This window comes from Solea solea, chromosome 3 (genome assembly GCF_958295425.1).
Source record: "Solea solea chromosome 3, fSolSol10.1, whole genome shotgun sequence".
Lineage (NCBI taxonomy): Eukaryota > Metazoa > Chordata > Actinopteri > Pleuronectiformes > Soleidae > Solea > Solea solea.
In genome coordinates, this window is record NC_081136.1 from 12,963,362 (window position 1) to 12,975,869 (window position 12,508).

The following is a 12,508-nucleotide window of genomic DNA, read 5'->3' on the forward strand; positions in this document are numbered from 1 at the left end:
TCTTGTTAATGAAGTTGCTCCAATACCTTGGTAACAAACAGCTATTCCTTCGTGCTACCATCTGGTTGTCGGCATCAAAAATACAGAATACTGCATCTCAATAAACCCCAGAAGTATTGTCACACGTATAAGCCTATATTTACTTTGTGCACCGCACATGTATGAACACCTCATCCCTTTTTTATGATCGCTGCCTCATTTGCTTCAAATAGGCTCTGATTATTATCTTTTTCAAACAGGAAGCTGTCATCCTGTAGAGAGGAAGTCCCAGTGGTGTTGGATGTACCTGTTCTGTTTTGCAGAGCCTGACTTTACTTCCCGCCAGGGACACCAGCACTCTGCCTTTGTAACCGCGCAGTTCCAGCAAACCTCGCTTGTTTGTGGAGGAAGCGTAGAGGAGGCTGTCGGAAGGCTTCTGGGAGCCGGAGGCAGGGGGGTGCACGGCTGACTGAAGAGTTTCCATCCACTCCTGGCGCTCCCCTGTGGACACGTGTGTGAGGGAGAGACAGAGACAAAGAAGAGTGGTACATGGTGAATGCTATTTCAGCTGTGACTGTATCAAAGAGATTAAACAGCGGGAAAGAAAACAAGTTGGTCAACAACCAACCAGGCCTGCCATCTAAAACTTCCTCCCTACGTACGTTAACTGCCAATGTCAGTCTATGGCTTCAAGAGTGTGAATTCACCAGAATTGGCTGCATTTAAGATACAACACAATTATAAAACAGTGTGATGTACCACAGAATCATTTTTGTGCGATTCCGGTTCATTCAATTTGTTGTGCAGGTGACGTGATTTATAGAATGTGGCGTAATTGTGCCGTAAAAGAAGAGAGGAGGAGGGGCTATATCTTATACCTTGTGTCGAAGAGCACAAGGTGTTTTCATTTGTGGTCTTGCACATATTTAATAGTATTTAATCGTCTTTATTTGCTTATCTTATTTCTACTTTTCAACTTTGCTGTGATTGTTGGCTGCTGAAAACTTCTCCATCTGGGATGAATAAAGGATTATCTTAACCACACACCGCAATGTGATAAATCGGACTAAATTTGTCACGATTCTCCAAATCCTTGATTCAATTTGATTCCCGGTGTATTTTTCTCTCTTTTAGCACAGATGGGTCTGCCATTTTTAGACTTGTCTACTTTAGTTTAGGATCATCGGTTTGATGTCGTAACTTATTTTTTATTTTTAATTCACATTTTGATTGCCTACAATGGTGTCATGGAGTGATATAATGTCCATCTTTTGTTTGCAATGTACTACACTCAGGCCTTATTGTCAAAATTTAAATTAATTATTAACCATATGAATCTAACAATAACTAGCGATAGTTATCACTGCAGTGCCAATTGAATTTTATATATATATATATATATATATATATATATATATATATATATATACACACACACACACACACATATTTGTATATATACATATACACATATATACATACATACTTATATACATATATACATACATATTTATATATATATATACTGTATATATATATATATATATATATATATATATACATACATATATATATATATATATATATACATATACATCGCTTTGCACTGTGAAAAAGAAAAACAAAGCTTGAGGTCAGCTGCACCTATGGTTACTAAGCTCTGACAGGACAATCTCTGCTCAAGTGGGGAAATTTAGCAAACTGTCCTTTGCCATTATCTTCACAGGTCCACAGCAGCACCCTCTGTGGGAACTGTTCACAGTATGAAACGGAAACAGATCAAGAAAGAAAAAAAAAAAAAAAAGGCAAAGAGCATCAAGGAAAGATTGCAAACAGATATGGAAAGTTAGATGAACTTGATCTGAGAACAAGGCATCGTTTTAAATACACACGTAAACCTCACGATCAGCTCATCATCCGATAAACTAAAAAAGCACTTCTCTGACAGATTGACAGACACCGTTGTTGAAACGCACAAACCGACAAAGTCAGAACAAGAGCAAACATTTTGTGTAGTCACATAAAGAGCATCACGCCTCCATGATTTACAGGAAATGTATTTTTGGACAACAACGAAATTTGAATGATCCACAGGACTTGAGGTTCCTGATGTGTTTTCTTTTAAGTGTCTAGGTTGGAATAAAAGTTTTTACACGAGTATTCACATCTTGGCTCCTTTTTATTATCCATTTTTATGCTTAATTAAATGTGTAGCAATTCTTTGTCAAAACAAAATAATGTGCTCCAAAATAAATTGAATTTGCTCTCAGGAAGCAGCTGGAAATATTTGTATTTATTTTAGGCAAACCAAAATGTTGGAGGTCAAGAATTTAAAACGTTTTTTGGATTGGGTAATTATTGATCCCCTTGATGAAATTTTTTTGTCTTGTCATCCTTTTCTAAAGAACAAGGCCACAGACAAACGGACTTTGAAGGCACCACTTCACATCTTCTTCAGGCCCTCCTTCGAATCCACATGGGTAACTTCCAAGGTCTAGAAGTCACGCTCAGTCTCCAGTTTATTGGGAACTCATAATCACTTCTTCAGTCTGTCCTTCATGATAGCTCGTCACTCCCATCATTAATCAATTGACACAATAATTAGACATTTCGTAAGCAGAGTATCCTCCTATTCAGTCCGTAAACAATGAACAACAACTACTTTGATCATCAAATAATTGTGTGCACCTGTCTGTATAGTATGTATTTTGATTTAGAGAACCGCGATAGAACAAATCTATATGAAATACTCGATCATTTAGAACAAAAAAATCTTTTAAAAGTAAATGTCCTACCCTGTTGGCCAGTGGTTTTAATAAGAAATAAAATATATGTAGAAACAAAATCCAAAAAATAATTACAATAAAAGAAGACGTGCTTCGTACTGTATAACAATTATAACAATGCACTGTGTGAATCATCATTTAAGCGACACCCACTAGTTTGAGACTGGCTTTTCTTTTTGCTTTTACAATGATTTTACACTGCAAAGTGAAGGGACACGTCTTTGCGGCTCTTTTTGACCACGGGCGCTTGTTAATTGGAGGCTCATCACGCCTCCTCAGGTATTGCTTTATCTCTCTGTTCGGGTCTTGCCAGTTGGACCACTCTTGGTCATAATTATCCTCAAGTCTATTTGGGTCAGGTACGACTGTCTTCAATTCTCTTTTTTTCCTCCCCTCCTTCTTTCATTATACATTTTTGCAATGGTTCAGACAAGGTCATTAGAGGATGAAAAGGCTTAATTAGGAGTTTCCCACTCATTGGATTTTTTTTTTTTTCCTCCTTCCTGTCTGCGCTGACAGAGCCATCTTAGCGATTCCGTTACTTCCACAGTGACATGCTGCTGTGGACTCACCACACTTCCCTTCAGTAGAGTAACGGGGGAGGAAGGGGGAATTCCGGTGACCTGTCAATCACTCTACAGCCACTGTACAACCTGATATTGTTGGAAAATGTACCTTAATCAACCTCTTGCCTGTAACTCCATGACCTTCTTTGACCTGTTCTACAAACAAATCTGCCATCAGCTCTACTTCTGAAGAAAAAGTCCCTCCTCTCTTGGCATCCCATTACTACACTCTACCCCCTGAGCTCCCAAATACTGTATCCGCTGCCTGCCTGGTCCCAAACTGAGCTCTGGTCTCTCTGCCCCCCAGATTCATATGAATTCACAAAGAGCTTGTATGAATAATGAAATGCCTACTCAATTATTGACTGCTCTTTACATCACGAGGCCTTACTGTTTCGTTCCCACCCTGTTTCTCTGACTTCCATTACCTGCCCTGCGCTCACTTATTTGCCTGTTCTTTTATTCAGGGTCGGTCGATCCCTCTCCGACTCTCATCACTCGCTCGCTCTTTTTCTCTCTCCAATCTCTGTTGCATGCAGGCTGTCAGTCTGAGCATGGGAGGGAGCAGGTTGAGAGGAACTTCACACAAAAAAGTAGACAGTATTGTGCCCATACGCCTGTGTGGGCATCTGACTCGTGCCAGAATTCGCCTCGTATAAATTTATATTTGTGCACACAGTCTGGCACAAAAACACACAAGCACATTTTGCCAAAGGAGTTCATATAGTTGCAAACGTGTTCTCACCTCTGCATGCAGACTAAAAAAAAAACTCTAAAAGCTGCAGTGCGTACATTTTAGTTTAGTTTTGTTGTTACTTTTACATGCTTACATTCACGGACATTATTTGTGTGCTGCATCCTTCAGGGGTGTCAAACTCATTGTAAGTCAGGGGCCACAAACAGTGCAGTCTGATCTCAAGTGGGCCAGAGGAGTAAAATAATAGCACAACAACCTATACGTAAACAACAAGAACTCCACTGTTTTCTGTTACTGTTTTACATTTAAGGAATCTTTTCGCAAAACATAATGTGTAAAACCTGAAAATGTGAACTAAAGATTCTAGTATTTCAAATGATCTAGATTTTATTTTACTATGTAGTATTCCTGAAACTAAAGTGGGAGCTAATAAAACAGGAATTACTGTGTGTATAACTAGTAGTATAGTATAGTTCTCTCTCGCCATGCACGTACACATGCCCCTGGCTCTAAAAGTGTTACTTTAGCGTGTAAGTGTTCGTCTTAATTTTTTTTTTTTTTAAAAGACTGTCATAGAGCTGATATCAGCACTGTTTGAACTCATTTAAGAATGGCTTAAATGTACAGTAACAGACATGTGTTTACATTTAAAAGATAATAATAGACCATATATAAAACGAGGCTACTGTATATGCTTCTGGTTGAAAAACTAAAATCCCATCGTGAAGCTTGAAGACTGGACGATATAAACTGTCATCCACACTGGTGTCCACTCATATGTGCCGTTTACAATATCTACACTTGTTTGGAGAAGACCTGAAACTAGCGATTGAGACTGATGGTATAAATCAAATTTGGCTATTCTGTCATAGAATTCCCTTCAAATGGAGGTCTTTGCAAACAGCAATGGCTGTTCAATAAGTCCTTTCATCTTGGGTCGGACTCACCATGCCAGCCTGAGGACTAGGTCACCAATTTAAATGCAGTCCATCAGAGAAATACAGCATATCTATACAAAGCCATGTATTTCAAAGACAAAATCCACTTTACATGAAGATGAGGGCCAGGTCCACTCAGAGCTCAACAGAGGTCTCCATCAACAGGAATAGTAAAAAACAATAAGCAGAGGATTTGTTTTGTCTCATGTCTGCTGTTTAAGTGCATTCAGAAAGTATTCAAACCTCTTGTGCTAAAATTGTTGGAATCGCATTCACTAAAAGAAAAAGAAGAAGAAATTCACGTCCAGCTTTAGGAGCCTTCAACTTGAACGTCATTCAGTCCCCAGATATGTGATTTTGGATCACTGCTGTTTCCAGAAAGCAGTATTCGGTGAAAATGATTTGATAAACCTGATGTACCTACATCCATAATCAAGCAATTGGCTGCTTAACGGTCACATGTTTGTTTCAAGAGACGATAGGGACAGAAATAGTATAACTAATCCCATGGCAGCGACACAACTCCAAACTTGCTAATGCTGCTTAATGTTTTCTAATTATCAAGCTTCTGGTCCGTGAAAATAGGCCAGTGTTTGCGAACATGTGAAAAATGGCAGTTGAAATATGTTCTGCCGTTTATACAACTCGACTCCCACTCTGTATCCTCCTGACTTAATATTTTGTCAGCATTTTCTCTCTTGGCCTGTTCCCAACCATTTTATTTTCTTCCTTTACAGCTTTTTTTCCACTTTAACTCTGTTTCCTGTCATCTCAGACAAAATCCGAGATGTGTTACAAGCAGGTTTGTGGAAAGGGCAACGGCGGGAATACAAATCATCAACACTTCTTTTCACAATTAATTCCAACTTCTTTCTCGCAGCGTGTTCATCCGCACCTCACAAACACCTCTCTCCCTCGCGCCGTGTCCCGACCGTTTTCCATCACTCTCTTCCTGCCAAACTCTCCTTGCCTCTTGCTTTCTTCTCCCCACCGTCTTGCCACTCCCCACCACATCACTCCCTTCTTCTCCTCTCTTCTCCCCTTGCCCACCTTCCGCCTTCCTTCCATCTCTCCTCGCTCAAGCTGACAGGACCTGAGGGAAGAGGCCACCTGCAGACCAAGTGGAGAATCACCCGACAGCTGTGTGCACACACTCTCTCCGGTGGCCTTCAATTATTCACTCACTTCTCCCTCCTCCTTTCCCCTCCTCTCCATCCTCACTCTGCCCTTTTCATCTCTCCCTGCTGTCTGTGCCGTTACCTCTCTGTTGCTTTTTTGCACCAAGCGCACTTGTCTCGCTCTATCATTCCTGTTCTTCCCATCGCTTTTTTAATCCCTTCCTTTCCACGTTGCTCCGATCCCGTCTTCCTTTAACCTTCCCGGATGGCCCCTAGCGCTCTCCCACACTCTTCTGACCATCACTCCATCACCCTCTCCCCCCTCATACACACACACACAAACACACCCACCCCTGGAGCATCAGGCCTGCAGCTCCTTAACTGCACTTCACTATCCTACTCCCTTCTCGTTGCCTCCGTCTCCTCATGTCTCCCCCTTTCTCGTGCGCTTCCCCAAAGATTGATGACTCTCCACCACAAGGCAAGTGGGCCTGTTTAAAGTTGCATGAGGTGATGAGGCCAAGTTTTCTCCTCCTCCTTCTATCTTCAGCCCTTTTTTTCCTCAGCCACCCACTGATCCCAGGCGAGATCAGAGGCCACCTCTGAATCTCACAGCCCTCCCCCAGCTCTTGTCAAGACAGCTGAGTGTGACGTATGATGATCAAGCAATGGACAGGGTGATGAATGATACTGCTGAAGATCCACAACTCATAAATGGAAAAAAGAAAGGGAAAAAAAAAAAAGCGTCAGCCATCAATATGACGATGTGTTGAGTCGTCGGAGAGAGAGCGAGAGACGAGCTGGTGTTGAGTGTGGCGAGAGAGAGAAAAAAGTGCTAATGGCAAATTGGTTGTTCAGCTACATTTAATCAACTGATGGTGATGCACAGTCCTATTAAAAGGACATATGATGAAATATTCAGCAGGGTAAGGAACATTATTAAATATATTCATTTAATTATGCTACAAACCCCATTTGCAAAGAAGCGACCAATAATATACTCCCCGAGGGCTCAGCGTTCATTCACACATTCAGAACATTTTCACAATATCATGTACTATAAATGGTGAAAGACCTAAATTCTTGGCAATGTTGTCCTGAGAAACGTTGCATTCAAACTCCCACAAAGATTGGCACAACACAGTGAGCCCAAAAACCCATCCTTGCTTACACAATCCAAGCCTTCAGTCAACCTACAAACGGTGGAACCTTCCAGAACAGTTACGTGTCCAACTTTTTTTAGTCTTACAAGCTGTCCCAACTTTTTGAGAGCGTATATTTTCAAAATCCACTGCTTTATCCACCACATAAGGGTCACAGGGCTGTTGGCGCCAACCGGGGTACTCAAACACAGGGAGAACATGCAAATTCCGCAAAGAAAGGCCCAGACCGGGAAGCAAACCGTCTAGCTGTGAGGCGACAGTGACTGAAACGGGCGCCTTTTCAAAGTACAATTAGATCAAACCACAAGTAGACAACCAAATTAGGTTTTCATGTAAATGGGTTGTATAGGAGAACACCTGCAGACTACACCTGCTTATTATTCTTTCAGTCAATCATGTTGCGGCAGATGCACCCAGACTTGTAATGTCAAACGGACAGTTATGAAAGTGATTATCTCCAGAGATTTGTGACAAAGAAAGGTGTATCTGTTAATTATAATGTTTGTCAGTATTGGGTTGTTGTTTTTTTAAAGAAGTAAATGGCGGTTCTGTGAATAGAAGTGTTTCAGGAGGTCAGATAACTACAGTTAAGTAAGTCCAGTTTGAGTTTGTAATTTGGCTGCAACAGAGGACATGAGTTCATAAGTTCAAAGCCTGGGCAAAAAATTAAATCAAATGGCATCTGTTCGGAATGATGAGCTCAAATGACAAAAAAAAAAACTGTTAAATGAGAGAAAATAATTATGCAAGAGAAATGAAAGTGAGAAGAATCAACTTGCTACACTCATTTTGACTAGCGGCTATACAGTGAGGAGTCTACAGACACCCAACTCTACAAACATCAAGGTAAACAGACGAAAAAAAAGTGTTGCAGTTCAGGTAGAGTTGAAATGTATTCTCTATACAACTTTGTAAGGTGCACAGTGTGATCACCGACACTCCTCGTCCTAATAATGTGTGTGTGTTCGCTGGGTCAAACAAAGTCGTGTGTTCAGGGATGCTGGAAGCAGAGAAACTGAGACTGTGCTGAGATTTAGTCTATATCAATGAAGTATGGGCTGCAGCTCCCTGTTGGGCCATAAAAAGTACTGCAGGAGGGCCACGAGGGGTCATAGCAATAAATAAATCCAAACGACTTTTGATTTTCATGTGTTGTAAAGGAGTACTAAATATTTCTTATTCGTTTAAAGAATAGCTTTGCATTGTTTTGTATCCTAGGCCTGATTCAAAGTTACAAAATAAGTAATTAACATAGAAATACTGGATCTTATAGTCTTCTGTGCATCATGATTTAAGGATTTGTTGGGCCAGAAAAGATATTTCACAATGGGCAACAAAAAAAAAGACTGAAAATTATGATAATGGGTTTCTTTAAATTATGGTTTTGGCCTTGCAGTTGCATAACCTCATCAAGAGGGGGTGACACCGCCCCCATGACACATGACAACCTTTACAAATTGCTAACATCACACATGTGATTATAGCTTTCTATAATGCCCTTTTATATAGTGCTGCAAACCTCAAATGACAGGCTACATCTGAATATTAACGATTATTCATGAAAGCCTTTATGCATGGCCATTTGTGAAAAAAAAAGAAAAGAAAAAATAATCAAATCGTGAGTAGTAGTGGTAGCTGAAGCTTTTGACCATTAATAGCCTCGCTAAAGACCAATCCAGCCACGTCTGGATTATTTTTCTGCATCCATTATTCCTTTAATAACCATTTCAGTGCTGGCGTACAATAAATTATTCAAAGTAATGTCATAAGTCCGGTCTGATGTATTATTATCACATCTATTTTTTAACTAAGCATTGATGAATGCACATCCCGTACAGTTTTTCATCAAGTGCAATAAGTTGATGCTCAGTACCGGTGATGGGTGGGTCAAATATTGATGGTTCTATTCCTGGCTCAGCAGATGTCAATATGTCAATAACTTGCATTGAGGTCTCCGTGCTCTTGTCGATACAGGGTTCTGAGTCCAGTCTGTTCTCAACTATTCACACCGGACCACACAATGAGTCAAGAGGCACTCATCACAGTCATCATGCAAAATTCAATTTCTCCAATTTCGCTCATTCACACGATTCAGTGTGTGGCCGGTCTCTGACCTCCCAGATATGGACCTTGATTAGTAAACGAGCGGCTTGATCTCAGCGGCCTAATGGGCTGCCATCAAACAGGCAGGAGGTAAGGAGTGGAGAGATTCTCTTTCCTCCCTCATTAAAGCCGACGCAGACAAAGCTTCCAGCTGAAAGACAATAAGCAATGACGACTCCAACTCCCGTCTGTCTGACAGGGGGATGAGGAGAGGAAGGAGGAAGGAGATAATTAAAAAGGACAGTTCTTGAGATCTGAGAGTTTCTTCATTTACTCTAACCTTACAGATAGACTTCAAAGGTTTTAGGCCATCAGTGCCAGTGACATTCCCCTGAGCTCCCTATAGCATCACATTCAAAGAGAATGTATAGCGTGTAAACAAATGGTTTTTCTTTAGATTTGCTGTTTCTGATTGAGATGAGACTTACACACAAAGCTCAAATCAGGGTTCTTGTAACCTAGCTGGAGTAAAATAAAATGACTCCTAATAAATGGTTAAGCCAAATATAAAAAATGTAGGAGTGGAATGGACGTGACAACACAGAAAAAGAATGCCTCTGACTACCGCTGACACTTTAATTGAATTTTGCTTACGTTCAAGAGAGCAAAGCTTGCCAGTTACAGGTAGTGTGTAACATTTAAAATGATGTATTAGCAGAAATTAAATACAAAACCACAGGTATGGTTAAGGTACGGCCCATTTTTTATAGCCCACAGCTCCAGTTTTCTAATCTATTATTTATGGCCGGGGACGGACTGAGACAGAAAATCGACCCTGGCAAACACCGCCCCCTGCTGGTAAGGAGTTGCGCTCTGAGTCCAGGGTTCGCATTCCTGGCCATGACAGGCAGGTGCATGCATTCACCACTTATTATGTAATCATTTTATCTGACTCCAGATGTTTTTTTTCTTTCATTTGTTCACTCCTGTGCGGCTTAGATTTGGTTACAGTGCCATTTAAAAATTATGAAAATAAAATTGTTAGAAAACAGTGCACTTGTATGTAACTTCTACTGTTAAAAATGTCTAAAAGGGACCACTGGGCCCCCGGGAATCTTCTCATTATCAAATATGGCCCTATTTAGATTGGAAAAAAAAAGATTGGAAACCCCTGACCTATAAATATGTTAGTTTAGGCATATCATGTTTCTGTAGCCTTTGAAACACGCTGCGTTCCATTTACATCAAAACTCTGAAGTTGGAACAGAGAGCGAGGTCATCCCCAAGTTCACTGTGTTCCACATGAGAAGTCAGAAACGCAAGCGTATGCAGGGCAAGCCACTGACGGAACCCATTGGAAGAAGTCAATAACACATTACATGGTGTATTTTGTGCACCCAAACAGCGTAGTTTCCAAGTTGGAAATCGAAGTTCCAACCACAAGTCTTATACATGCACTTTGGGGCAAGGGCTTTGCTTTACAGAGGCATCTTGTGCCCACATGTTTCTACAGCGGGCTTAATGGATGTACATTTCACTTACTATGCAAACAAAGAAGAGCAGCTACGCCTAATTAAATCTGATGCATAAACCTATGCAGTTGGAAACAGAGGAAACACTAGGACTGGCAGTGCAATGTCTCACCATTAAATGTCATTCTCACACAATGGAATTTTAAATCACAGATGCAAGAAAGATTGTTTAACTCATTAACATCCGCCACACTGGCAATGTCCTTTGTATGGGAGAGCAGCAGCAAAAATAAATGTCAGCGACTGAGAGAGACAAACAGAGAGGAAGGGGGAGACGAAAGGACGGTCCTGAGGAAACAGAAGGAAGAGAGGAAGAGAAACAAGGCCAGACAGGGAATCAGATGGTCAGAGCAACTGAGGCAGACTGACAAGCAGATAGAAGGCTGTGTAATACTGGACAGAAGAAGGTGAAAATGTCCACTCGTTGTACCTTCTCTATCAGCCCGGAATACGAAGGTCCGAAGGGAGGTGACCACCTCAAACTTGTTGTCACCCTGTCCCCGTAACTGTCTGATAGCACTGGTCAGGATCATTCCTTTGGAATACATCTCCTGCAACAGAGAGACACATAAAGATGGATGAAAGCTGCCAACACACACTCCAAATAGATATACGAACACAAGCGAGACGCAGCTTCATGCATGACTATAATGTTATTGATGCTTAACTCTTATCATCTGCCTCCGCAGACCTTTTTCCACTGTTTTCCAGCATACTGCCGCATCAGTGGATGTGTGATACGGAGTTGTCTCGCCGTCAGCTACAATCACTTTCAATTTGAAAAGCCACTGACAGGTATCCTCAAACGAGAGCCATAGCCCATCAATACAGCGTCAAATTTATTTGCTGAAATAGCTTCCCCTGTTTGCTTTCAAACAATAACTTTGATAAATGGCACAGAGCTCTTGGATGAGACGCATTTGAATCAAGGAACTGCTGCGGGAACATAAACAGCAAACTTTCCATATGAGCCGCAGACAATTTACCAAGCAGTGCACCGATCTGATCTTTGACATTAGGGTTAAAAACGACATAAATGTTCAAATGCAGATGAAGGGTAATGATCGACCAAAATAAACCCACATTTAATTAAATGTGCCTATCGAAACCAAAAGCATAAATCACTGGGGTCATATCTCGGTGTTAGGAGATATAATAAAACAAATCTACATGCTGAAAACAAACCTGTGAAATATTTAAAATGAGACATACACACTGTTCTGGGGATTTGGGTAAGGCACAGGAAGTGCTTGTTGGCTGAAGTGGGATTTGTCTGTGTATGTGTGTATTGTCTCATTACCCCATGTTTTCCCCCAGCAACTCTAGTGGAGGCATCCAAATAAGGAGGATGTTGCACTAGAGGCTTCATGACCCTCTTTACAGTCTCCCCTGACAATGGCAATTAAAGTATTGGGTCATTGTGGATGTGAAAAAGAGACAGTGGGGGCAAAATAAAAAAAAAAGAGAATCAAACTTAAATATTATCACTTTTAACGAAGCTGGGACTGAACTGAACAGCCACTGGATCAGTATTCAATCCATGAGGCGACAAATGTAACAGAGAAATGTCTTTAAAGTGGTTGGAAAATGCAAAGAACATCTCAGATTATAATGCTCTCGCAGTAGAGTGACTGGGGACAGTACATTATGCTTCTGCAGTGATGTGAAAATCGCTGGGTTATGATA

At 40.9% G+C, this 12,508-nt stretch overlaps 1 protein-coding gene across 5 annotated transcripts in view; it reads right to left on the reverse strand.

The window, feature by feature from the left end:
• arap2 (ArfGAP with RhoGAP domain, ankyrin repeat and PH domain 2) overlaps window positions 1–12,508 on the reverse strand; it is a 126,606-nt gene that overhangs the window by 91,117 nt on the left and 22,981 nt on the right. For all 5 annotated transcript variants that reach the window (XM_058625725.1, XM_058625728.1, XM_058625726.1 and 2 more), the window contains 2 exons: window positions 11,253–11,373; window positions 287–480 (listed from right to left, as the gene is read on the reverse strand). In XM_058625725.1, the coding sequence (XP_058481708.1) occupies window positions 287–480; window positions 11,253–11,373 (315 nt within the window). The remainder of the gene's footprint in view (window positions 1–286; window positions 481–11,252; window positions 11,374–12,508) is intronic.